Source organism: Gorilla gorilla, chromosome 3 (assembly GCF_029281585.2).
Source record: "Gorilla gorilla gorilla isolate KB3781 chromosome 3, NHGRI_mGorGor1-v2.1_pri, whole genome shotgun sequence".
Taxonomy (NCBI): domain Eukaryota; kingdom Metazoa; phylum Chordata; class Mammalia; order Primates; family Hominidae; genus Gorilla; species Gorilla gorilla.
The window spans coordinates 115,505,290-115,530,089 of record NC_073227.2 but is presented as its reverse complement, the minus strand read 5'-3'; the positions used below and the strand labels follow the sequence as shown (position 1 = coordinate 115,530,089).

General features: G+C 40.6%; 1 protein-coding gene across 2 annotated transcripts in view; it reads left to right on the top strand.

The window, feature by feature from the left end:
• Nucleotides 1-24,800, top strand: part of UNC5C (unc-5 netrin receptor C) — a 391,985-nt gene that overhangs the window by 334,866 nt on the left and 32,319 nt on the right. For both annotated transcript variants that reach the window (XM_055385718.2, XM_055385717.2), the window contains 4 exons: nt 218-562; nt 3,337-3,424; nt 12,831-12,999; nt 16,664-16,897. In XM_055385718.2, coding sequence (XP_055241693.2) covers nt 218-562; nt 3,337-3,424; nt 12,831-12,999; nt 16,664-16,897 — 836 coding nt within the window. The remainder of the gene's footprint in view (nt 1-217; nt 563-3,336; nt 3,425-12,830; nt 13,000-16,663; nt 16,898-24,800) is intronic.

The following is a 24,800-nucleotide window of genomic DNA, read 5'->3' as shown; positions in this document are numbered from 1 at the left end:
GCAAATTATAGAATGAGCTTGACCACTTACTTATAGCCAATAATAAAAGAGCTGGTAGTTATCTGATTGCCCTGTTTTCAATAGAGCCTGTCTATCCATCTCCGGTATTAGCTGAGCTTCTTTACTTTTGGCTCAGAAAGTGTGAGGGGGAGTCTGACTAATGTAGGTTGGCCTGAATGGAGAATGCCAATGGGATTATTTTCTCTTTCTGACTCAGATCTGCTGGCTGTACCCCCAGACCTCACGTCAGCTGCAGCCATGTACAGAGGACCTGTCTATGCCCTGCATGACGTCTCAGACAAAATCCCAATGACCAACTCTCCAATTCTGGATCCACTGCCCAACCTGAAAATCAAAGTGTACAACACCTCAGGTGCTGTCACCCCCCAAGATGACCTCTCTGAGTTTACGTCCAAGCTGTCCCCTCAGATGACCCAGTCGTTGTTGGAGAATGAAGCCCTCAGCCTGAAGAACCAGAGTCTAGCAAGGCAGACTGATCCATCCTGTACCGCATTTGGCAGCTTCAACTCACTGGGAGGTCACCTTATTGTTCCCAATTCAGGTAATTCCTAGAGGTTTAAATTGCAAAGAGGCAGCTTGAAACATATTTTTCCATACCAAAATCTTTTTTGTTCGTGGGATGTTTTCATTAGGCCTGAAATGTTAAACGTGACCTATCCAGCCCAAATCTACTTTCAATGTAAACAGAACATTACTTCAGACAAATCAGCAAAACCATTTCTCTTCCTCCAACCAATTCTGAAAACACTTCCTCTAGAAATTTTATACTCACAACTTTCTGCTGAGGTGTAATTTAGAACCATCATTGACCTCCTTTTTGCTAGAACTTCAGAAGGAAACATCAAGCCACAAGTCCTAATGTTGTCATTATACTTTAAAAGGACGAACTAATTATTAAATATATCATTTGGTTAAGTTCCAATTTACTACATGAAGCAATACTACAGAAAACAAATTTTCTGATCATCAGAGGTATCATAATAGACATCAAATCTTCATTTATTAACCTAACTTGATCACACAGTCTTTCACCTCACAGTATTGATAGTGTACACTGTACTCACTCCTACCTCTGATATTTGTATCCAGAATCACCAGATTCATCAGGTGTGCTTTTGTACTATTACTTAGTTTCAGTTTATTATGTAGTTTCTCTGCATCTAGACAATAAGCCTCATAAAGGTCTTTCATGGTGAATGAAAGTTAATGCCTGATACTGTTGGATTAAAAATCGATATTCATTAATCAATATTAGTAATGAGCTTGGAACCATGGGTCATAAAAGGGTTAATGGCTTCCTCTCTACATCTATCTAATTCTTTTGGACAAGGCTGTGAGTATTTTGTAAATACAGTAATACCTAAAATGTAAATACCTAAAGTGTTGTCACATTGAAAAAACATAATATGTGTATACTCAAGGAATATACAGACCAAAGAGTCTTCAGGCCTGAATATGAAATTTTATTTGATTCTTCCTGTCATTCACTCTTTCATTTCAATGCCTTGGCAACTTTTACCCTAAACCTTTAAAAGTATATTTTAACAAAATCAAAACATTTAATAAAATATCATTTTTTTCTTCACAGTTTACATAGCTGAGATCATGTATTATATAATGTTTTCCACCCTTTTCTCATTAATCCTCATGCTATTGCATGCTCTTTAAAATCATGATTTTAAATATCTTTATAACAGTCCATTATTGAATGAATCAAAACATACTTTAAGGTTCTTCCATTGTTTAAACATTACAATTGTTCTCAAAATAGTTCTTTTCCCTCTGATATGTATTGGATTCTGCCTTTTCTTCCCATTTCTACCTACCACTTTTTCATATGTGCATTATTATAAAGGCCTCTTAAGTGGAAGGGAGTGAGCTAGCATGTTTTTAAATTATTCCTATGTGTTAGGCAATGGTGATCAACATATGATATTTTATTTAATGGACAAATAATAGTTACCTATTACTTTATATTCATAATGCTGTTTCATCCCTATAACAAAGGTTAAGGTATGTTTTATGTTTTCAATGAAAAAAATAAAAGCACTGAGGCTTGGTAGCCTCATGTGTGATCTTCCTGCTGTGTCCTCCACAAATCATTCTGTACGTTGACAGTCCACTTCCTACAACACCAGGGCTCTCACATTACTCTCCTTCTCAAGAGGTCTGTGGCTCAACATCTTCAACCAGTTACATGAAGGCCTACTACCTCTTAACTCTCCATTCTTTTTTCTTGAGACTTTCCAGTGTGGTCAGGCAAGTTTTCATATTGCCCCACGCTCATTTGGCATATTCCATTTCCTCACTAATTAAATTATGAATTACTCAAAGACAGGAAGACTATCTTTTCCTTTTTGAAATTCACAACAGTGCCAAACACTGTACTCACAAGGATGCTTCATAAATTTGTATGGAGCTGAAGGAAGCTGAATTTTAGGGGAATCAAATGATGGAGCCAAACATCTTTGGAGTGCTGTCCACACTGAATCACTCTTTGTGATGATGAGCAGTGGTGTGGGCCCCAGAACATCACCATGGGCATCACCTAGCAACCGGTTGAACTAAAAAATCTACCCCACACCCCATATCTCTGAATCAGAAACTTGGGGTAGGGACCAGTAATCTGTGGTTTAACAAGCTTTCCAGGTGGTTCTGACGTGAGCTCAAATTTGCAAGCCACTGCCACAGCAGACACAGTTAGCTTAGAACACAGGCCAATCTAATAGTTCTGCAAAAGGGCACCGATTAGCAACTAACTAGAAACGCTTTGACCTGCTGTGACTAAACTAGGAGTTAGTGTTCACTTTCTAGAGTTATGTATAATAAAAGGTCTTCACCAATTCTCATACCATTGTGGAATTACATTGATGCTAACCGGATATTTAAAAAATACATGTTGTTTTTTTTTTTATGTTGAAGTTGGCATTTCCCTGACTTTGAATCTTGTGGAGATTTTCAAAAAAATGGAAATGATGCATCATTACAGCTGTTTGAAATTTTGAGCAGTTGTTGGTTTTCTCCTTGTCTTACAAGGAAAACAACAGTGGAACCATCTGTCTGTTCCTCAAATAAAACAAGAGTTTAAAAAGTTACATCATTCCTTTAAGTAATTCCATAAGAGTTCAGAGGGAGCCGTGGTAAGGAGGCCAATGAGGAAGGAAAATGGAGCAACTCGGAATATTTACATATCTTTAGAGAAAATGAAGCAGGCTTATGGCTGTGCGGTCATAAAATCTCCTCATTCCCTTTTACGTGCTGCAAAAGCTTTGATTCCTAGGTCTTATATGACTGCTTTTCTCTTTTGCTATTCAGGAGTCAGCTTGCTGATTCCCGCTGGGGCCATTCCCCAAGGGAGAGTCTACGAAATGTATGTGACTGTACACAGGAAAGAAACTATGAGGTAAATATGCTTTTTCTGGTGCACTGACTTTACCAATGTCTAACTTGGAGGAGAATTGTACAATAGACACAATAAACCCAACATATTTTTGTCTCAAGTGCCTTGCTTCTGGCATACATTTTTTTTCCCTTGACCTACAAAAGGTCAGGTTTTACTTCTCTTTGTCTTTGAGGCTCCAGATGCTTTTGCAGATCTTGAATATGGGTAGAAGGCTAGAGATCTTTTCCCAAGTAGACACGTTGCCATATTTCCTGGAAAAATGTCCAGAAATGTGATCCCTAGATTGTCCAGAGAGACAAGTGGGTAGACACAGAGACGTCGACTTCATGGGATCTGGCTCAGGAATCCAGCCTGTTCCCATTACAGAGTCAAAGGTCACAAAGGATTGGACAACTCCTCCAATCCCTACCACTCCCACTCAGCCTAGCCCTTAATTCTGACCCACGATTCTTCCTTTTGTGACTGTCTTCTAGCTTAAGTATTACTAATTTCCTTCTTATGTTTAGCACTTACAAATTCCACATTAGGCTGTTCAGAATGGGTCTAGCATTGATTAAAACTAGATTGAATTAAAAGGTTTTGTTTAGAATGTTTCATAATCATAAAGAAGAAGTTATTTTAAGTAAAAATAACAAGAGGCATTGAGAAGTCCCAAATTCAGTTTTCAGTTTGGCCTCTAACAAATCGTATTGGGTATTTCTTGATTAGTTTCCATGTAAAATGCGTGTGTTAAATAGTGCTTTAGAAGCCTGCTTAATGCTTCTGAAGTACACCAAGATCTTAAAATGAAAGATGTTGTTAAAATGGAGATCCTCATCATGTAATTATCATTGTTTTTCCCAAGGGGAAGAGCATCGGCTCCTCAGCCCTGAGCTCTGAATATAAAGCATGAGTGACAATGCAGAACTAGGTTATCATTATAACGCATTATACCTTTTCTTTTCCCAGCTCTCATCCTCAGAAAAACGTCCATTTTTAGTCTTGTTCTTCACTAGCCATAAAGCTTTTGTATTATGCTCTCAGGTGGAGATATTGGCATTTGTAATTGGTGTGACCCAGAACATTTTTTTCCTCGGGTGGTGTACTTCCACCTACATAAATACTAGCCTGTCTAAGAAAATAATACAATTCTTGAGCATTATTCATGCCTTAAATTTGAGCAACAGAAAAATCACTAAAAGGCTTGTATTAACCCACATCAAATATTCATTTTTTTCATTCCCAATGCAAAGCAACATTCACAGGCCCTCAAAGCTCCCTTCTTTTGCATCAGGAGAAAAGAAGATCAGCAAACTCCAAGATCTCTTAATTTTATTTTATTTTTCTTTCTCTCATCCAGAGTCAAGGTTAGCATTAAGCACATCTATCCATCAAGGCCTTTGTCAGCGTGGACATTTTGTTTAAATAGAAATAAGTATTGGCTTGTGCTTTATGGTGAGAAACAGTAAGATGCCTGAGCTCTCCTATTTTCCATCAGATTATCATTATCTGCAGCTGAAGATCAAGCCTTAAGGGGCTGCTGCAGGCACGGGCTGAAGCTGAAAGAGGTGTGCACTCACGTGCCTGCTCCCCCCATACTTTCCTTGGCAGCCGAACCAGGATAATTGTACATTTTAGATGAAAGAAAGAGAAAACAGAAAATTGATAAAGCTAGACACTTTTCTGCTTTTAGGGTTCTCTGCCTTTGACTATAATGAAAAGGAAACTATAAATCACTCCTTGCTATGCCTACCATCTGAAGTTAGGTGCAGAGGGAATTACTCTGTTGAATTTGGTGTGCATAGAAGAAGTTCTGTTTATAAAAATGAAGCTAGGAAAACCTCAAGATCTCAGAAGAAAATATGCACTACAGACCATGAACCAAGAAACAAACACAGGAGGATAACAGTTTCAGATAAATGAGAAGTCTTCTCTTCACTAGTTTTCTGTTATGAACCAGATGCATTTTTATTGTAAAACACAGTGGCAAGAATGTGCTTTAGGATATAGTCATAATACAAAGCATCCCTGCCCTTCATCCAGCAAACTCTTAATTTCATTTACTTCTCACTACGTTCTGCAAGCTGTGATGAGCTCCACTTTAAAGATGAAGAAACTGAGGCACAGGGGAATTGGGTTCCATAGCCAAGGTTTCACAGTTAGTACCTTAGCAAGGCAGAATTCAGACTCAGGCTTTTCTGATCACAAAGCGCTTTCTGCTTCCTAATGTGCCATCCTCCTCCATTGCACCAATGCACAAACCAAACCTCTGCCTATGTATTACGGTGCATTTTTGGATACACTTTCTATTGCTCACTAAAGATCCTTTCTATCCACACATGATACAAGACAGAACTTCTTTGGAAGAAGACTGTGAGGACATCAGGAGCTGTGATGTTACTCTGCATTCGTAGGAAAATTCTGAGCGTTTTTCTCCATTTTCCTTCTCTCTGATTCCTTTTATTGCATCCCAAACTGGGTATGTTTCCAGCTGGATGGTATCCAGCTGGTCATCTGCGGATGTGAATTGTCTGAAGGGAGGCGTGAACTTAATTACATGTGGCATAGTGAACGTGACAAGAGGGGTCTTATCATTACTGAATATGCTCTAAGTGAAAGAAGTGCAGGCTGGCAGCTGAACAGCCTGAATGAGCCACAGAGATGGGACAAGCAGTCTCTGACCAAAGAGGGTGCAGAGCTGCAAGGCTGTGCTCAGGATTTCTACCTCTCCTGCTTTACAGATCTCTGGAAAGGCGGCACCGCCGCCTTTGTTTTCCTGGTGGATACAACTTCCACAATTAATGCTGCTAACGTGGGCCTTTTTGCCTTGTTTCTAGTAGCAGTTTGCACAAATGAACCCGACCTAGACTGAAATTTTGTTCTTTATTGATTCTTGTTGGAAAACAATTGGAATTGAAGATATGAAAGTTGATTTTCCCTTTTCTCTGCATTCTGTACTCACCTAGCCGTTTTATCAAAGGGTGAAGAAATCACTTTAGAAATTCCAAATACAAAGGTAAATAGAACACCTTTTTTGTAAACTGCGGGGAGCCATGGAAAGTTTCTGAGCAGCTGAGTGACACAGGAATAGCAGCGCTTTTTAAAGATTGATCCGGTGACAGTGCATGGAATGCATCAGTGGAGGGAACAGAAGGACTCGCCCAGAAGGCTTGGTGCCTGGGTGGGCCCTGGCAGTAATGCAGGTGTGAGGAGAGAGGAGGAGGAGGAACCGGGCCGGAGGGTGAGCCAGGTCCCAGTGTGAGAGAATGGAGAGGGTATCGAGAGAATCGAGGGTGAGCCAGGTCCCAGTCTGAGAGAATGGAGAGGGTATCGAGAGAATCTATTTCAGAAGAGAAAGTATTTCACAGCTGGCTAGAAGTGTTGCAAAGGAGGGGCAGAACACACAGAATAGATTCAAGAATCAAGCCTGGGGCACTGTGAGAATTGTGAGAAAGGTGAGAAGCAGCAGTGGCTCCAGGGGAGAGGACAGATTCCAGTCTGGATGCGTTCAGTGTGAGTGGGGATGTGGATTCCTGCTAGGGACGTGGAAGTGAAGTCACGGCAAGGAAGGAACTTCCAGCCAAGAAAATGCAGAAGCAGAAAGAACTGGGGAAAGAACTTTAAGAAATAGTCCTGTGAAGGTTTGGGTGTGATGAGAGAAACTAGATAGAACATGTAAGGATAAGGCAAATGAAGAGTTTGCATCTAGCACAGTACTTAACATATTACTGTGTTAGGAGTAGTGGCTCCTCAATGAATATTTCCTAATGAAAGTACGAAGGTTTGTAAGGGTAGACAGACAAACCGTAGTATAAATAGGATCTCAAAAATCAAAGGTAAAGAGAGCTCCAAGATGGAGCCTCAACATGAGGTGTCATTAAAGTAAAAATGTAAAGAAAGAGGAAGAACAACAAAAAGATTATTAGATTTGTCAACTGTGGGACATTAGTGGTGTTCAGAACTTTTTTTTTAATTGGTGAAATCCCCTTAGCAATGGTTTAAGATGTGAGATAGTAGTGTGGCAACTGACACTATCATATATATCTATTAAATATAAATAATAAAGTAATGTGTGAGGATAAAGGTCCAAAATTCCCTATGTAGGTAATTGTATAGAGATAGATTTGCTTATCATGTTACTTTCTGGAACTTTGTAAAATAGTAGTTGACATTATTCTGTCTCAAGGAAACACAATGATCTTTCTCCTTTTAGTGGAGTCCTTTCTCATTCATGAGCCTCAAGTTCCTCAGTTTGAAGGAAGAGCTATAAAAAGGCTAACAGTGGGAGTTAGTGAGTCCAGGTATATTGAAATCTTATCCTCATACTGTTCTTGACAATGTTCATTTATTGAAATCCTACTTAGAAAGAAATGCTTCAAGATAGTTTATGAAAACACTTCTCAATAAGAGAAATAAATTTAAATAAGTGGATAAAAAAGGTAAGAAAATGGGGAAAATAAAGTTATAAAAGATAAGATAAAGCAGGCGAGCAGTTAGAATATAAAATAGTTGGTGTAATTCCCAGCACATTTGCTAGTACCAGGTCATGAATTTACTATTTCTAAGCCTTTCAAGAAGGGAATGTGTTAAGTTAGAAGATCCGCATGTCCATGAGGAAAAAAATATGCTCAGAAGAAACTCAATTGTTTTTCCTTTGGTTCCTCATAAAGAAGACATTTTGCTAATGCAGTGAACAGCATCCTTAAAAGAAAAACAGCAATGAGTTTCAAGGGCTGCTTCTATCAGTGTCCCTCAATGGAGGTAGATAAGCATAATGCTTATCAGTTCTGGCTTAATCCAGGGATAGATTTTGGCCTGTCTAGGGAAATGGTGGCACGCCCTTCTGAGTGGCTTTCATAAATATTATTTTTGCACAATTGAGCTTTTGATAGCAAGTGAGTTAGATATTCCCTGTCAGGTACCTAGAGTGCAAATATTTCAAGTTGCCAGTTATGTGTGAAGGCCTGTGCTTTAAAAGGCAGCTGAGAGAGACTAGGGTGGGATTATCATCCTGAGGGACCAGATAAAAGACATGTCCATTACTAGAAGGCATCTCCTGTTCCCACAGAGGTGGATGGAGACAGATTCTTTCCTTGAGCCTGCTCTAGGAAACAGACAAGAATAGTTTCGCAAGGACTCAAACCCACTCTAAGCAACCCAAAATACAGCATCGTGTGAAAGAAATTAAATGATTTGTGTTTGAAACCTACCTAGCTTTGCATCCTTAGGCAAGTGTGTTAATATCTGTAGATTTCAGTTTCCTCTTCTGGAAAAGAGGTAATAGACATACACTGCCTTACAGGTGTACCATGAGCAGCAAATGCAATGGCTTATGTGAAAGTTTTGTAAATTATGCACTCTTGATTAGAAGTTCTCCTCACTGATAATGACAAGCAAAGGATGAGAAAATATTTCTGACAGGAAACTGAAATTTCTCTCTGTGGGCTTTGTCCTAGAGGACTCAGCACCCATCCAGCATTTACTGGAATATTATCCTTGTTGGACTTTGGAAAACATTTAAAATTTTAATCATTGTTCTTTGCTGAAATTTCTACTTAATTGACGCTTCTGAAGCTAATTTTTGCTCTATGTTCATTTCCATATCATCTGCAATTAATATTTACAGACTGCTTGAATTGCTTAGAAAACACATGAGACATAGAGAAGTCCTTCTCTGCAAAAACATGAATCTGAGATATTTATTTTCTGCTATTTTCTTCTATGTAATTTAATAGCTTCCTTTGTATAAAGGAAATGTGTTACACACTCTGACCTTAGTTTTCACATAGTTCAATCTTATCCTGCGTAACTCCTTACATATATGCTCAGATATTTGCAATTTCAATGCTATTTATGTCATCTTGAAAGCCTATAAGAGAATCTTATCATTATTTCTTCTTTGTTTTTCATTCCCTGTTAAGAATTCCACTTCACCACTTCCCTATTCATTACATTCTTGCACCTCACTGGGTTAATAAATTCTTTTGACACCTACTGCCCCTCCTTCCTCCCTCCTTCCCTTGCTATCCCTCCTCCAAGAATGGTGCCCATCAATATTGCATGCCAGGGGTGTACTTGGAGAGTACAGGTCTGACAGCTCCCCAGCCCAGCAGGGAGCCTTCTCCCTTCTGTTCCAAGTCAGTGATGAGAAGGACCCCTCCTCCTTCCTGCCTCAAGCACCGGCTGCTAACACCAGACTGAGAGATAGATGTCTCCAATCCCCAACTATATTGCAAAGACCACTTGAAATACATTCCACTCTAGTCTCCTTCCTTAAAAGTTTAATGTTCACTTCTCAAGGTACACTTGTAACTAGAAGGTAAGAGTTGTGCTCAGAAAAAATGCAATCATTGGTTTTTTCCCCCTCCAGGAGAGGAAAAAATAGAATTAAGCAATAATAAAGTCACTCCTTAAGGCAGATAGTATAGTATTAACTGTGACACGGTGAAAGCAGAACTTGACTTGTGTTCTAAGAGAATGAATTTCAGACTGGAAGAAGGACAAATTGGGTTAAGAGAAAATGAAAACCAAGGTGGTAATGGGGATAGTAATGAGGTCTCAAGTTGCTCCCAATAACCTTATAGTTCCAAATTTAAGTACATTCCCAAGTACCTAAATAACTTTAGCTATAATGAAGGAAAGGGTATTGTTATTTAAAGAGAACGGAAATGCTATTAAAAGACTAAACGTAGGTAAAATTTGTGTTGGTTTTCTAAATAGGAAGAAAGAAAAGCCATAGGTTGGTGAGATCCTAGTGCAATTTTAGAATAAGTGAGGAAGCAGTGATAGCCAAGAGTTATTAAGGGGAACATATACCAAATTTTAATTGTGTTCTTAGAACTAATAGTCAACTGTGGAAGCTCTAAGATACAAAATTACTTGTGAGCTACCAAGTTAGCTGCTACAGTTTTATGCGTGCTGATAAAACACACAAGACTTGTGGATCAAAGACAACAGACAGCTTATTACCCACAGCGATAGCATTATACAGAGTACCATCATTTTTGTGCCAATTTTGTGAGCCCCGTTTTAGAAATGGTGATGCAAAAATGTTCAGATGAAGTCTACACACTCAATGGTTGCATTCCAGAAAAGGATCTATGAGTTAGGGAACCTGAGTCTTTTATAATGAGGAGTAGACATGCCTGCCATTTGCTCCAGAAGTAGACATTGTCTTTATCTTTCAAGGTAATTGCTATACAAACATCCATGCATAAACATGAGAAATCCATGGATAATTGTCTTCCAACAATATTAACAATAATAACAACTGCTACCATTCATTGAGTGTTCAACGAGGGTACCCACAGATAAAAGCTAACTTCTGGAATATGTAATAAATAATACGTAAACCATAGACAAAAACTAGAGAAAAATCCATTTCAAGTGACCATTGCAATTATAAAGGAATTTGATGTGTCCCTTGTCATATATATGTGAATTCCATCAAAAGATGTGAACCGAACAATGTCCATTTTAATGGGTTTATATTTGGTGGAACTAAATAGCTCAAAGTACTGATATCAGACTGGAAAGAGGTTCCAAATGGTGTCCTTGAAAAGGTCTCTGCTTTGCCCTATTCTTGTGTTGCAAAGTTATCAATGGTTAGAATGAGAACATAAATGGCAAGCATATCAGATTTAGGGAGGAGAAAAGACCAGAAGAGATAGCCAGTGTTTGGAGGGAAGATAGAGCATGAAGAAATAGATGACCCAAAATTTACCTTGAAACTATTAAGTTCAAATGAAAAGCTAAATATAAATTTCTGTACATAGGTTTAAAAGCCATCATTACAATCATGGAACCAGACTTAGCCTAAGAACCACATCCTTAGACTTAGTCTAAGAGCCTTTCATGTTAGGAATACTTAGAGTGGTTAGCTTAACAAATTTCTTAACTTCCTTGGAGCTTCACTGCTTCATTTTATAAAGGAAATGCTTAGCCATACTATCTCTATCTTCCCATGTAACTGGAGCCTGCTAAATAATATTTGTAAGTAATTCCTTGATTGGGAATAATCAACAGCAACAATTTTGTGAGGCATGAATATAAACACAGATGGCAAATCAAAGAAAATACTCTCTCATACTATTTGAGTGTTGAGTTCAAGGTGCCACCACTTTAACGAGGACCTGGAAAACAATGACAAGCATCCATATGAAAATGAAGATAGAAACCCAAGGAGAGATCTGGAAACCATGCTATTCCAGCTGAGGGTGGAAACATTGAGGTTGTTTGGTCTGTAATAAAGAAGACTGTAGAGATATCATAATGATCTCCAAATATATGAAACAGTGTAGCATCAAAAGCAAATCAAGGATACATACAGAGAAATTTCAGGAAGTCAGGTTGTGCTCATTCTAAGTAAGAATATTTTGTAAATTTGAGTTTGTAGTAAACGAGGTGACCTTTTAGCAGTAATGGAACAATTCTGGATGTGTCTATAGCACTAACTATATGTCAGCCATGTTTTAGAGGGGTTCTGGCTGGATGGAAGGTGCTGCCGAATGACTTCCAAGGGCCCTTCTAAAATTCTGTGAGTCCATGATTTCAAAAGCTATGCTCTTCTGATTGAGTAGTTTGACTATTGTCGTTGAGAGGGCATTTATTTTCATCTCAGCACTAACTAGCACTTAGTTGTGAGACTTGGGGCAATCCACTCAACACCTTTGGAACTATATCTTCACAAATTTACTGATAGGCTAGGTTAATTTATCCATTTGCTTGTTGATTACAGTCCTGTTAGGGAAAAGGTTAAAGGCAATTTTTATATATAAGAATAAAGAATCTGCATATTTTAGGTTCTTTCTGCCCAGATTCTCTGAGCATGAACTATACAAGAGATCTCATTTTAAGTTGCTGTATAAATACAGTTCTATATTATTTCTAGTCATATTTGAAAGAATGAATCTGCTGTACTAGCCTAAATTATTCCTGAAAGTCATTTGGACTAAGTTTAGTTCTAGAGTGTCCTCATTCTGAAATGATTTTTTAAAACTATTTTTCAAGTCAGGTCCTGAAACCACAAAAGTATTTAAAACCCTATGAGACCAGTGGCAAGAATTATCAGAAAATCTGCTTATGTAACTTCATAGGGACTCTGTTCATTCTCATTCCATCTTGAAAGTGTCTGTACATAAATTTGGAGGAAGCTACCATAGAAAGACCAGTGTCGGAGGGAAGGGGATCAAAGAGATGCTGGCAAGTTTATTGTTATCATAAAGACTTCCAGTCCTGCAAGATCAAGGTCTTGGTATAGACAGCATTTAATTCTGTATCACCTATTTCCTCTCCCCAACCCCCCAGAAAAAAAAAAAAAAAGAATTCCAGGAGAAAATTACTTGACCTGTTTGCCTTCAGAACCTAAGTGCATAGTTCATGAATACAATGGAAATGTCACTGAAGCCATTCTCTGCTCTCCCCCTAGGCCACCCATGGATGACTCTCAGACACTTTTGACCCCTGTGGTGAGCTGTGGGCCCCCAGGAGCTCTGCTCACCCGCCCCGTCGTCCTCACTATGCATCACTGCGCAGACCCCAATACCGAGGACTGGAAAATACTGCTCAAGAACCAGGCAGCACAGGGACAGTGGGAGGTGAGCTGCTGTCGGGATAAAGATGCTATGCAAGAATAATCCATGCAGATAAGCAGGAGCAATTATGGGAGGCCTTTTATTTATAAAGCAAAACATGAGTGGAATTTTAGCTCACCCTCAAAATGAGAGAGAAACAGGCAGGCAGACTAGTTCCTGAGTGTTATATCTTCTGATTGACAGGCACACAGAAAATGATGGTCACTCATTAGATAACTCATAGGAAAGGTGCACGTAAGAGTTGTAGACATGTTCCTTTTGGAATATAGATTATATATATGTCTATGTATATATATTGTGTATATGTGTGTATATATAATATATACATATATATGTATATGAGGTGGCTCATGCCTGTGATCCCAGCACTTTGGGAGGCCAATGCAGGCGGATCATGAGGTCAGGAGTTTGAGACGAGCCTGGCCAACATGGAGAAATCCCGTCTCTACTAAAAATAGAAAAATTAGCCGGGTGCAGTGGCATGTGCCTATAATCCCAGGTACTCGGGAGGCTGAGGCAGGAGAACCGCTTGAACCCAGGAGGCGGAGGTTGCAGTGAGCCGAGATCGCACCACTGCACTCCAGCCTGGGCAACAGAGTGAGATTCCATCTCAAAAAAAAAAAATTATATGTATATATACATATATAATTTGCAGGTCAGAAACGTTGCAACTGGATCAGAAAATGTTAGGCGCTTACTTGCAGACATGTACCTGGGATATAGTTCTTGTGAACTTAACCTTGGAAAACAGAAAGGGTGTGTCTCCAAAGGTCCACTAGAAGGAATAAAATCTGCAGCATTCTGGCTGTCTGCGGCTGCTGTCATCAGAACTTCTTAAGGACAATGCTTTAAACAAGCCTAGTTCTTTATATTAGAACCCTCCACTTAGCACCTATATTTCAGTAATATGTTTATCCAAAAATACTCAATAATTTTAAAACTATACTACACATTTATACTTGTATAAAATGTAAAACATATAAAATAGGAAGTTATAATATGCAAAGTATATATTATATGCTTTGTGATTACTTATGATAATTTTTTAGGAAAAAATTCTTAGAAAAAATACACATGAAGATTCCAGCTCCTAATATTTTAAGAAAATATAGTATTAGATGTAGAAGAATACCAGAGTATCCCTGGGATTCACTGGGATTTCCTTCCTATGGGCATGTTCTGCTCTTGACCATATCAGGGGATCACTGCTTGCCGAAGCGTACATAATAAATAAATAAATACACTTTATGTTGAGTTACGACCAGATTTAACCAGATCTAACTTTCATTCTATTTAAGTTTTAAATGATGTATCTGGAAAACATCCCGTCTTAATCCGAAGTGATCCTAAATTATTTGCATGATTCTCTTCCTATTACCCTATCCATTTCTGGGTTTGAGTAGTAACAATAACAACGACATTAACAATAAACTGAGCAGATGAGGAAAGTAGAAGAGGACAGTCCTCATGAAAGCCCCCTTGTACTTGTGAGTGACTGGCACATGGGCATCATTACTCTTTGGCCATGTCTTCTAGGAAGCTTTCTGTACCATGTCACCACTAGGGGATACCGGAGGCTTTCCTTTGTCCTGGAGAAAGCAGCTGCTTTCCAGGTGTCCTTTTGGGACTGGAATAAACCTGGAGGTTCTGAGCTTCTCTCTTTTCCTTTTTAGGGGCTTCCTCTGGGGGCATAGGTTCAGTAGAAGAAATTATTTCACTGATGCTATTAAAACACAGCTCTTATTATAGCTCAGATCATGTTGCAAGGCCTAATAAATAATAACCTAGGTGGCAACCTTTCACATCTTTGTGTAGCCCTCTGAACTAAATGTATAACTAAGTGTTCATTCACTGTTTCAGCAAATGGTTGTGGGACACTCACCCTGAGCCAGGCCCACTGGAATACACTGGGAAGCAAAGTCGACATGATTCCTGCCCCTGCAGAGAGACTGACTGACTCTTGTCTCTGACAATGCAGAGACTGACTCATGCTCACGCGTGGATTTCTCCTGCCTGAAATTTTCTTTTAAATTCGAGTTAATTAAAAGTTGGAAGATTTCACATTAAAATCTGAACTTCCAGCCTGTCTTGGAACATGTGAGGCTTTGTCCATACTTGGCCTGCATTCCTGCATAGCAACCGTAGGCCGAAGCCCAGCAGAGGCTGAGCTCTTTAGACAGGCATGCACTCTGGTTCGCCACAGTCTCCATCATTCCTCCTTATCTGTGGCCCTGCCTACTTCACATGCCTCTGTTACCTGGTTGCCCCAGGATGCATTCGGAATCCCAACCCTTGGTTTTTGCATCCCATACATGGTCTTCCAGCTGATATATTCTGTGGCCTGAACCATATAGATGAATCAAAACTTGGTTGAATTAGTAACTATTTTTTAAAATAAAAATCATCACTTCCATTTATTTTTATTTCTTGCTAAATGTTTTCAGTGTCTGAAAGAGTAGACTGTTTAATGACACATAAAAACCCATCTCTTTAGACTGAAAATTTCACTGACTTGTCTCCTTCAATTTAGCTTCCAGCTTTACTGCCAGCTGCTGCCTTTAGAATTTCCCTGAGCTCCTCCTTGTGAGCTCACACACCATCCCAGCCCACCCTGCCCTCATCTCAGCTCCCTGACACCAAGTACCATGTCCTTGGCCCCTGGTCATCTAGGACTTGGGACAGCTGCCTGCTTGGCCAATCCTCTGCTCAGCCATCAGTCATCAGATGACGACTCAGGTACAACTGCTCACATGATCTAGGTTGAGTGTTTTCCGTTTAAACCTTTTTGCAGCAAAATCCTGCTTTCACATACACACACACACACACAATATGAAATCCTAAATATATAAAACATGTTAAAAAGTTGTGGCTGGGCGTGGTGGCTCACACCTGTAATCCCAGCACTTTGGGAGGCCAAGGCAAGTGGGTCGCTTGAGCTCAGGAGTTTGAGGCCAGCCTGGCAACATACTGAAACCCCATCTCTATCAAAAAAAATTAGCCAGGTGTGGTTGCACACACCTGTGGTCCCAGCCACTTGGGAGGCTGAGGTTGGGGGATCACCTGGGCCTGGGGGACGGAGGTTGCAGTGGGCTGAGATCTTGCCACTGAACTCCAGCCTGGGCAGTAGAGTGAGACCCTGTTTCAATTAATAAATTAAATAAATAAATAAATAAAAGAAGTATACTGACCCAACAACAACAAAAAAAGTAACAGAGAAATGTATCTTACGTGTCATGGAATTTGTCAGGTCTTGCTTTTCTTAGAATCTGACAGCCAAGATTACTTAGAAAAAGCAGTGTATTTCTTTAGGAAGAAACTGTCAGGTGAGTTTTGAAAGAACATAGTAGAATTGCATATTAATATATTGTTGCCCAGTTCCTTAATTTATCTAATTCTTTTCACACGTACAGATTTTTAGGGAAAATGTAGATTCTTAGAAGGTTAAAAAATGCAAACTGAAAGACATCTAAATAAAGAATATTCTCAGTGTAAAGACAATGGTAGAAAGAGACAGAATGATGAACTCAAGTAGACAGATTATAAACTCTGAGAGAGAAAAAAGACCAAGTAAAGATAGGTCCTGCTCTACTCACCATTCACCACCATCCCTGGTGGCTGGCATGCGTCCTGGGTGACTTAGCCATGGCCCTTCCCTCTTGTCCCCCAGGATGTGGTGGTGGTCGGGGAGGAAAACTTCACCACCCCCTGCTACATTCAGCTGGATGCAGAGGCCTGCCACATCCTCACAGAGAACCTCAGCACCTACGCCCTGGTAGGACATTCCACCACCAAAGCGGCTGCGAAGCGCCTCAAGCTGGCCATCTTTGGGCCCCTGTGCTGCTCCTCGCTGGAGTACAGCATCCGAGTCTACTGTCTGGATGACACCCAAGATGCCCTGAAGGTAAGTGCCTCCCACCTAGCCTGCCCTCTTCACCTCCACCTGGAAGCCAAGGTTTTGCACAGCTGTGCACACTTGGAGATGTGGCCGTGTATGTGCACCCAAGTGTGTGGACACATGTGTTTGGCCCCAAAGGATGCACTTAAAAAAGATAGACATTTCTCTGAGGCCATGCTGATATATGAGCTGTTTACACTGATTCCTCCCAAGGGCTACTTTGTTTACCTTCCTTGATTTCTTTTAATGAAAAATTTAGAAGAATTTGGCAACGAGACCCGTGGATGGTAAATAATCTGCTTCCATGTTTATCTCAGCTGCGTTCTTCCTATAAAAGGAATTGGCATAATTGCTCACACTGTATGTTCCTCTGGTGTGCTGCTTCATTTATATGCTTTCCCATTCTTTTTATGAGGGCTGTGAGGGAGCGGGTTAGCATTTGACAACAGGCTGCTGCTTTGCAGAATAAATGAGCTTAATTCCTGGTGTGATTATTGCCATTCATTTTATCCCATTCGAAGCTTTAAGGGATATAGTAAGTGCCTTTGAAGAACTTATGATATAGGAGGAGGAATAAAAGAAGTATGCCAAGGTTGAGGAGGTAAGTCAGAGGGTGAGAAATGCCACAGTGGCTGACATGCAAAGTGCTATATGGGAGCTCAGGAGATGGAGGCATCATTACTTTGAGGAAATCTGAAAAGGAGCTAATATTTGATGATTGGCCCTAATGGAGGATTGGGTTTTGACCAGCAATAGTAGAGGGAAAAATACAAGATTTCTAGGTGGAGGGAACAGCGTGAATAAACACAGAAGCAAACAATAAATAAAGACCCTCGGCCGGGCGTGGTGGCTCACGCCTGTAATCCTAGCACTTTGGGAGGCTAAGGCGGGTGGATCACGAGGTCAGGAGATCAAGACCATCCTGGCTAACATGGTGAAACCCCGTCTCTACTAAAAATACAGAAAAATTAGCCGGGCATGATGGCAGGCATCTGTAGTCCCAGCTACTCAGGAGGCTGAGGCGGGAGAATGGCATGAACCGGGGAGGCAGAGGTTGCAGTGAGCCGAAATTGCCTCACTGCATTCCAGCCTAGGCGACAGAGTGGAACTCTGTCTAAAAAAAAAAAAAGAAGACTCTCTGCAGGCATATTATTTCTGGTAAGCCTAGAATAATAGATAGGAATTTTGTCTAGATGGACCTTTACGGCCAGAGAGAGGAGTTGAGATTCAGTTCTTGAGTTAATGGAGATTGGAGAGGTTTAAACAGAAAAAAGGCATGATTGAAAATACATATTAGAAATATCAGCCTGACTTCAGTGAAAAGGTGAGTCAAAGTATGCAGGAACGTGTGATGGAGCTGAATGATGACAGGGGAGTGAGACGGAGAGAACAAGCCTAAAAAGTCCTGTTCAAGTGGCCTTTCGAGAATCCCATGACGAGCATTCAATGGATGAGGCGGAAGGTCAAGTTCCTGCCTCTAAGTCATAGAAGCAAACTCAGGGATCAGGAGGCCTTGGGGTGTAGAGATTGTGCCTGTCTTAGACAGTTTGGGCAGCTCTGACAAAGTACCACGGACTGGGTGGCTTAAACAACAAACATTTATTTCTCACAGTTCCAACCCAGACTTCCAGTGTGGAGGCTGAAAATCTGAGCTCAAGGTGCCAGCATGGGTGGGCTCTGGTGAGGAACTGCTGACATTTTGCTGTGTCCTCACGTGGTGGAGAGCTGGGGAGAGAGCTCTCTGGGATCTCTCTTACAAGGCTACTAATCCCATTCCTAAGGGCACCACCTTTATGACCTAATCACCTCCGAAAGGCCTCACCTCCTAATACTATCACACTGGGGGTTAGGATTACAATGTATGAATTTGGGGGGGCACAGGTATCACTCCATAACAGTGACAGTGCCTTTTCTTTTGGAATACTGAATTAGAGGTATAAAAGATGCCCAAGGCACAGTTAGAAATACGGATATGGTTCTCTGAACAGAGAGCAGATTTTGAAACAGAGATTCAGAAACCAACTACGTTATGTTGATAATTGTTATCCACAGTGGTCAGGAAGAATATCAAGAGAGAGTAGAGGGAGAAGATAATCATAAAAATAATCAACACGACCGAGAGCTTCTATATGTTTGGCAAAATTCTAAATATTTTATATTAACTCATTTAATCTTCATTTTATCTATAAGGCACCATTATCTCCACTTTATAGATGTATCATCCAAGGCACAGAAAGTTTAAGTAAGTTGCCCTAGGTCACACAGCTGTTAAGAGGAGAAAGCAGGCTTCATGCCCAGGCAACTGGCTGCAGCCTGGCTGCGCTGCCCCTAAGCAAAGTTGCTTGAAGACCTATACCCTAGAGCCTGGGGACCAGGGAAAGCCCTGGCTTTGCAAGGGAGGAGGAAGGGCAGCCAGCAAAGGAGCTAAAGAAGGATAAGCAGCCAGATTAGGAATAGAAATGGAAGAAAAATGAATCAAGGAAGCCAAGGAAAGAAAGTTTTTCTGAATATCAGGGTATTTCCATCTGGAGCTTCCGTTCAGAGAGTAGTACTTGGTTATGAACACTGAGCGTTCCAGGAGAAGTCCACTGGGAAGCAGGCTCCAGGGGAAAAGACTGTAGAGGGCACGAGTGGAAACAGGAAGGTGAGCTAGAAGCCTGTTGCCATCATCTGTTCACCATGGTAGATTTGACCAGCATGGTCTTGGGGAAGGGATGAGACCTCTTGGGTCAGTGCATATAATTTTGATAGTCAAGCCTGTAAGATTTTCTGATGTTGAATAAAAGTTGTGAACACACAGCTCTAATGTAAAGCTTAAGGTTATTTCTTTTATATTCCTTGCAAATGTGATACATCCAAAGCACTGTCAGGATAGGAATCATGCTGGGTTTGAATTAGGGAAAATGGTATCTGTAGGGGAGCCATGGGGTCTGATTAAGGCAAATCTTTTCAACAGTTCCAAGAAAATCATTGCAAAAGCATACCATAGAAGACCTACATCACATCTGAAGTGTTTGATTTACATATTTTATATTCACACACATAGTTCTCTCCTCAGGCACCTTGTTTTCCCAATAAACACACACAAATACATGCAAAAATAGAATATTTTATAAAAATAATTCTGATTATTATAATTAGTGAACACAAGACGCAAATGGTCAATAGTGAGAAAGAGTGATGAACAGGTTTAAGCAGCAAAAACAACTCAAGAGCAGTTTGTATCATGGTCAATGCTTTCTAAATAGACATTTATAAATTCTCAGCATCTGGGGATCTAGCACTTAGCCTGAAACAAACATGAATAATGGATGAGGCTTTCTTGCACCTCCTGGCCTTTTAATAATGCAGAAATACCAAAATCCTAGTTATAGGTAAATGGCCTCTCCAACATACCGAAGAGACAATTATTTCAGTCACGCCATCTCTTCCTCACACCCACGCTTGAATTGGAAATTTGGGGCTGATTAGCTCAAAAAGCCCTTTATTACTAAAACTCTGCCTTCTTGGCGCCCTGCTAATGTTCCCAACATACTCTCTCCCATCTCGCTACTTCTCTAACCACTGTTGCCCAGAAATACTTCCTCTTGCAACACACCTCCTAAAGGCCTCCTTCTCCTTCAGGCCTGCCCCCATCTTGACTCACGCTCATGCTCTTCCAAAATCAGGAATTCTCAGCACACAGAGGAAGCATGTGGAAGCTTTTATAAAAACCCACTCCAGGGTCTCACTCCCACAGGTTCTGATCTAATTGGTCTAGGTATTGGGGCATTTTATTTTCTTAATACTCCCTGGGTTATTCTATTGTGCCACCAAAGTTAAGAGCTATTATCCTAAACACTTTCCCAAATCTTTTTGGAACTTTAATTCTACTAAGAACAAACTTTCCTACAACCTCACGTCATTCCCTTCCCCATTGCTCCACCTGCTCTCATTAACTGCCAATGGATCTTCCTGGTAACACCTCACAATGCCTCCAGCGAAGACAGTACCCCTAACAAACCCCAAGGCCAAGAGGAAATGTGCCAGTACTTCTCATACCCCATGACCCTTTCTGGGGCATCTCTTCACTGCCCAGGCTGGATGGTTCTACTGCTACTCATGCCCACTTCAGTTCCTTTGCACAGAGCTCTGTGGATCCTGCCCTACCAGTACTTGCCTTGTGGTCTGTCTTTCCATCCATTTTATTCCTATCATTCTCTCAAATTCAGTGTCATGACTTAAATCACAGTCTCTCTGCCCAAACTTATTCTAGTAGCATTCACATCATCTTACATTATCTATTCACTGGCATAGATGTGCTCTGGATTTCATCTTCATTAGCAATTGCTCCACTGCCAAGATCTCCACCTGTCAAACTCCCCCTTTCTGACTACAACCATCTGACCTTCCATCTCTCTCTCCCACAAGATGCGTGGAAGCTACCCTTTGTTCTTAAGGAGAGGCTCCCTCACTGGGCACGGTGACTCACGCCTGTAATCCCAGCACTTTGGGAGACCAAGGCGGGTGGATCACCTGAGGTCAGGAGTTCAAGACCAGCCTGGCCAACATGGTGAAACCCCGTCTCTACTGAAAATGTAAAAATTAGCCGGGCGTGGTGGTGTGCCCCTGTAAATCCCAGCTACTGAGGAGGCTGAGGTGGGAGAGTTGCTTGAACCTGGGAGGCGGAGGCTGCAGTGGGCAGAGATCGCACCACGGCACTCCAGCCTGGGTGGCAGAGCGAGACCCCATCTCTAAAAAAAAAAAAAAAAAAAGGAGAGGCTCCCTCAACCTGCTGCAGTTTCCCAGTCCAAAAACCCTCCCCTGGTCTTACCCGTATGGGCAGCAAACTCGCTTCCACACTGAACTCTCTCGTCATTATGAGCTGCTGCAGCCTTTTCTAATTTATAACCAAGGATACCCTCCACTGAACAAGCCCACTACTTCTACTTCCAGGTTGATAAGTTGCTATGAAAAATCATACATTTCCGATTGGGTCTATTATACTCTCAAGATACCTGTTCTAAGGGATGCCTTCCCTGCTTCTCCGTAATCCTTTTATTTAGCTCTTCTTGACTTACCCGATTCCCACGGCAGTTCTTCCACGTATCTTCTGCTCTCAGGAAGTCCCTGGCTGTTTTAAATCCCGCATCTTGCCTAGCAGTGACCTAACCACTCAACGAAAGCTCCCCCAGCTGCGGTCCTCTACCCTCCAAACCTTTTACTTCAGCCTCTTCTCACTTCATCTGACTCTGATGAAAAGGATCTCTGCTTTCTTGTTTGTGCTTTAATCCAGTTCCTGACCACCTCCATCTTCAGCATAGCAAATGATGCCTGAGGCTGCATTTACCAGCATTTGATATTTTCGTATAGTAACTGCTATGTGCTGGGGATTCTTTACAAATTGCAGAAAAATCCACAGAAATGCTGGACTAGGGCAGAGATAGAAGCCCAGTGGAGTACTTATTCTCAGGGAATGAGTCCAGGAGAGCTGTTGCAAAAAGACTGCCCCAATGTCTGGAGCTGTGTATTTCAAGAATGTGAATTATCACTTTTTATTATTATTATATGTGGTTATATTATCCATGTGGATAGATAATACATTTATTTATATAATATATAATATATATGTATATATTATATAGATATATAATTACATATATAATATATAAATATATATTATATATTACATAAATATATATTTGTACATTTATTTATATTATCCATATGGATGGATAATACACTCAGTCTTAAGCAACTGTGATGCATTTTTTCTTCTCCCTACTCACCTCTTTGAGCTTGGCAGCTTTTGTAACAATTTTCCAGGGTTTTGTTAAGCCTTGGGGCAAAAATGGTCACCTGAAACTTAAAAGCTGCGTTTAGCAATTTGAAAGCACTGATACAGAATTAGCATGTTGGCAGTGACTACCAGAGCAAAAGTCAAGGCTGATGGGCAACAGTGGAATTATTTTATACCTTTCAGGAGGGCTTTTTCCTGTGCATGTGCTTGAAGGACCACTGGGAACAATGCTCTAGTTGTGTTCACATAAGAGGATAAAGATGCTAAGAATTGTGAGAATAGTTTGGAATCAATTCAAATAGAGAGGTCAAGTCTATTGAAAAGGTTGAGTTTGGTATATCAGAGCTTTTCTTTTTCCCCCGTCTTCAGGTGATTAATGAAAAAGGTGTTTTCCTTTCATTATTTGCAAAGGCTTAAATCCTAGTATAAATAGACCAGAAATTAACCAAGAGCAAGGTTATATTTGGAGTAAGTTTAAAAACACCTAGGGAGAAACATACTTCTATGTGGAAATAAGTCATTTCTGTCCCAGTATCCAAAGGGTACAATACATGAGAGTCTCTTTTTGGAATAAAGGGTTTTATATTAAACTCTGAGATTCAGAACCTAAAAAAGGAGTTATTTTCATACATTATGGGCAGTGTATGATATTCACTGAATTTCTGACAAATGTATATGTGATATAAACCAAATAATGTGTATTAACATAACCTGGCTTTTTTTTTTTTTTGACGGACTCATTGGGCATGGAGAACACCTTCCTTGGATAAATTTCATGTGCCCTAATCCCAAATGTAATAGAGTAACTCTGTGAAAGATTGTATTATGTGAAAAGAGAAGAGAAGAATGAAAGAAACACTGGAAGGTGAAGAGAGAGAAAGGAGGTTGGCGGAAGTCTAGTTGAGAATTGTGTGATGCTCACGTTCTTGGGCCACAGTCATGGACAGTCAGACGTGGCTTGTTACAGGGAGAAGGTGGTTATATTTTTATCCTGCTACCTGTCACCTTCCTCACTGATGTCCTCCTGGCGTTTCCTCGGCAAGCTGTGACCTTACCGAACTCTGAACTCCTCACGCTTGCTTCTTCTAGGTCTTCTAAGGCTGATCTTCCCTGGAATTATCCTAGTATCCATACCTACTCTTATAGTTCCCACAAACAACCTCAAAAATAGCCTTACCTGTATACTTTCAGGATCCTGGCCTCTGGAGTTAAACTAGTATATTCACATGTGCAACATGTGTATTAGAGACCAACAACAAAACGTGTGTTAAAGGTTCCTAGTGCATCATTGCTGCTGTGTGTATAGGAGGTAGCATGGTACAGCAGCAAAGGTCGAGTCAGGCTGGCTGCCGTGACTGGCTGTGCCACTTATCAGCTTGGTGGCCCTGGTCACTGAATTTGACCTCTTAGGACAGTAATTTGGTCTGCATCAAGGACTCTTTGAAGTTCTAAGGAGATCAAAGTTATTAAATCTCCTGGCACAAAATAGACACCAGACACTGTTCGCCATGCATATGTGGGCATTTAAACTTCAGTGGCATTTTGAAGATAATGGCTTAAGGAAGATATTAAATCTAACTGGAATCTAACTGTGGGGTGAGTTTCAGGTTTGGTAGCCGTCTGGCTGATTAGACATTTAGTCACAGGGATCTTTTTGGTGCCTCTAAATTTACCCCATGTTTATCATCTTCTGATGAAATCTGGCCCTGGGTCTATCATCTATCTTAGAAATGACTTGCCATGTTGAACTTACTTTTTGAAAGAGAGAGAACAGAAAGAAAACAGAAGTTGTGGTATGCAGAATAACAACCCTGCACCCACCCAAGGATGTTTACACGTTAATATTCAAAACCTGTGAGTATTTTACCCTACATGGCAAAACAGTCTTTGCAGATATGATTGTGTGATTTGAGGAGATTATCCTGGACCGTCTGGGTGAGTCCAGTCTAATTACATGGTTTTGAAGGTGGAGAACTTTTTCCAGCGATCGTCAGAAAGGGATATGACTGCAGAAAAAGGCTCAGAGAAATCTGTCATTGTTGGATTTGAAGACAGCGGAAGGGGACCGTGAGCCAAAGAATGTGAGAAACCTCTGGAAGGTGGAGAAGACCCAGTACAGATTCTCCTCTT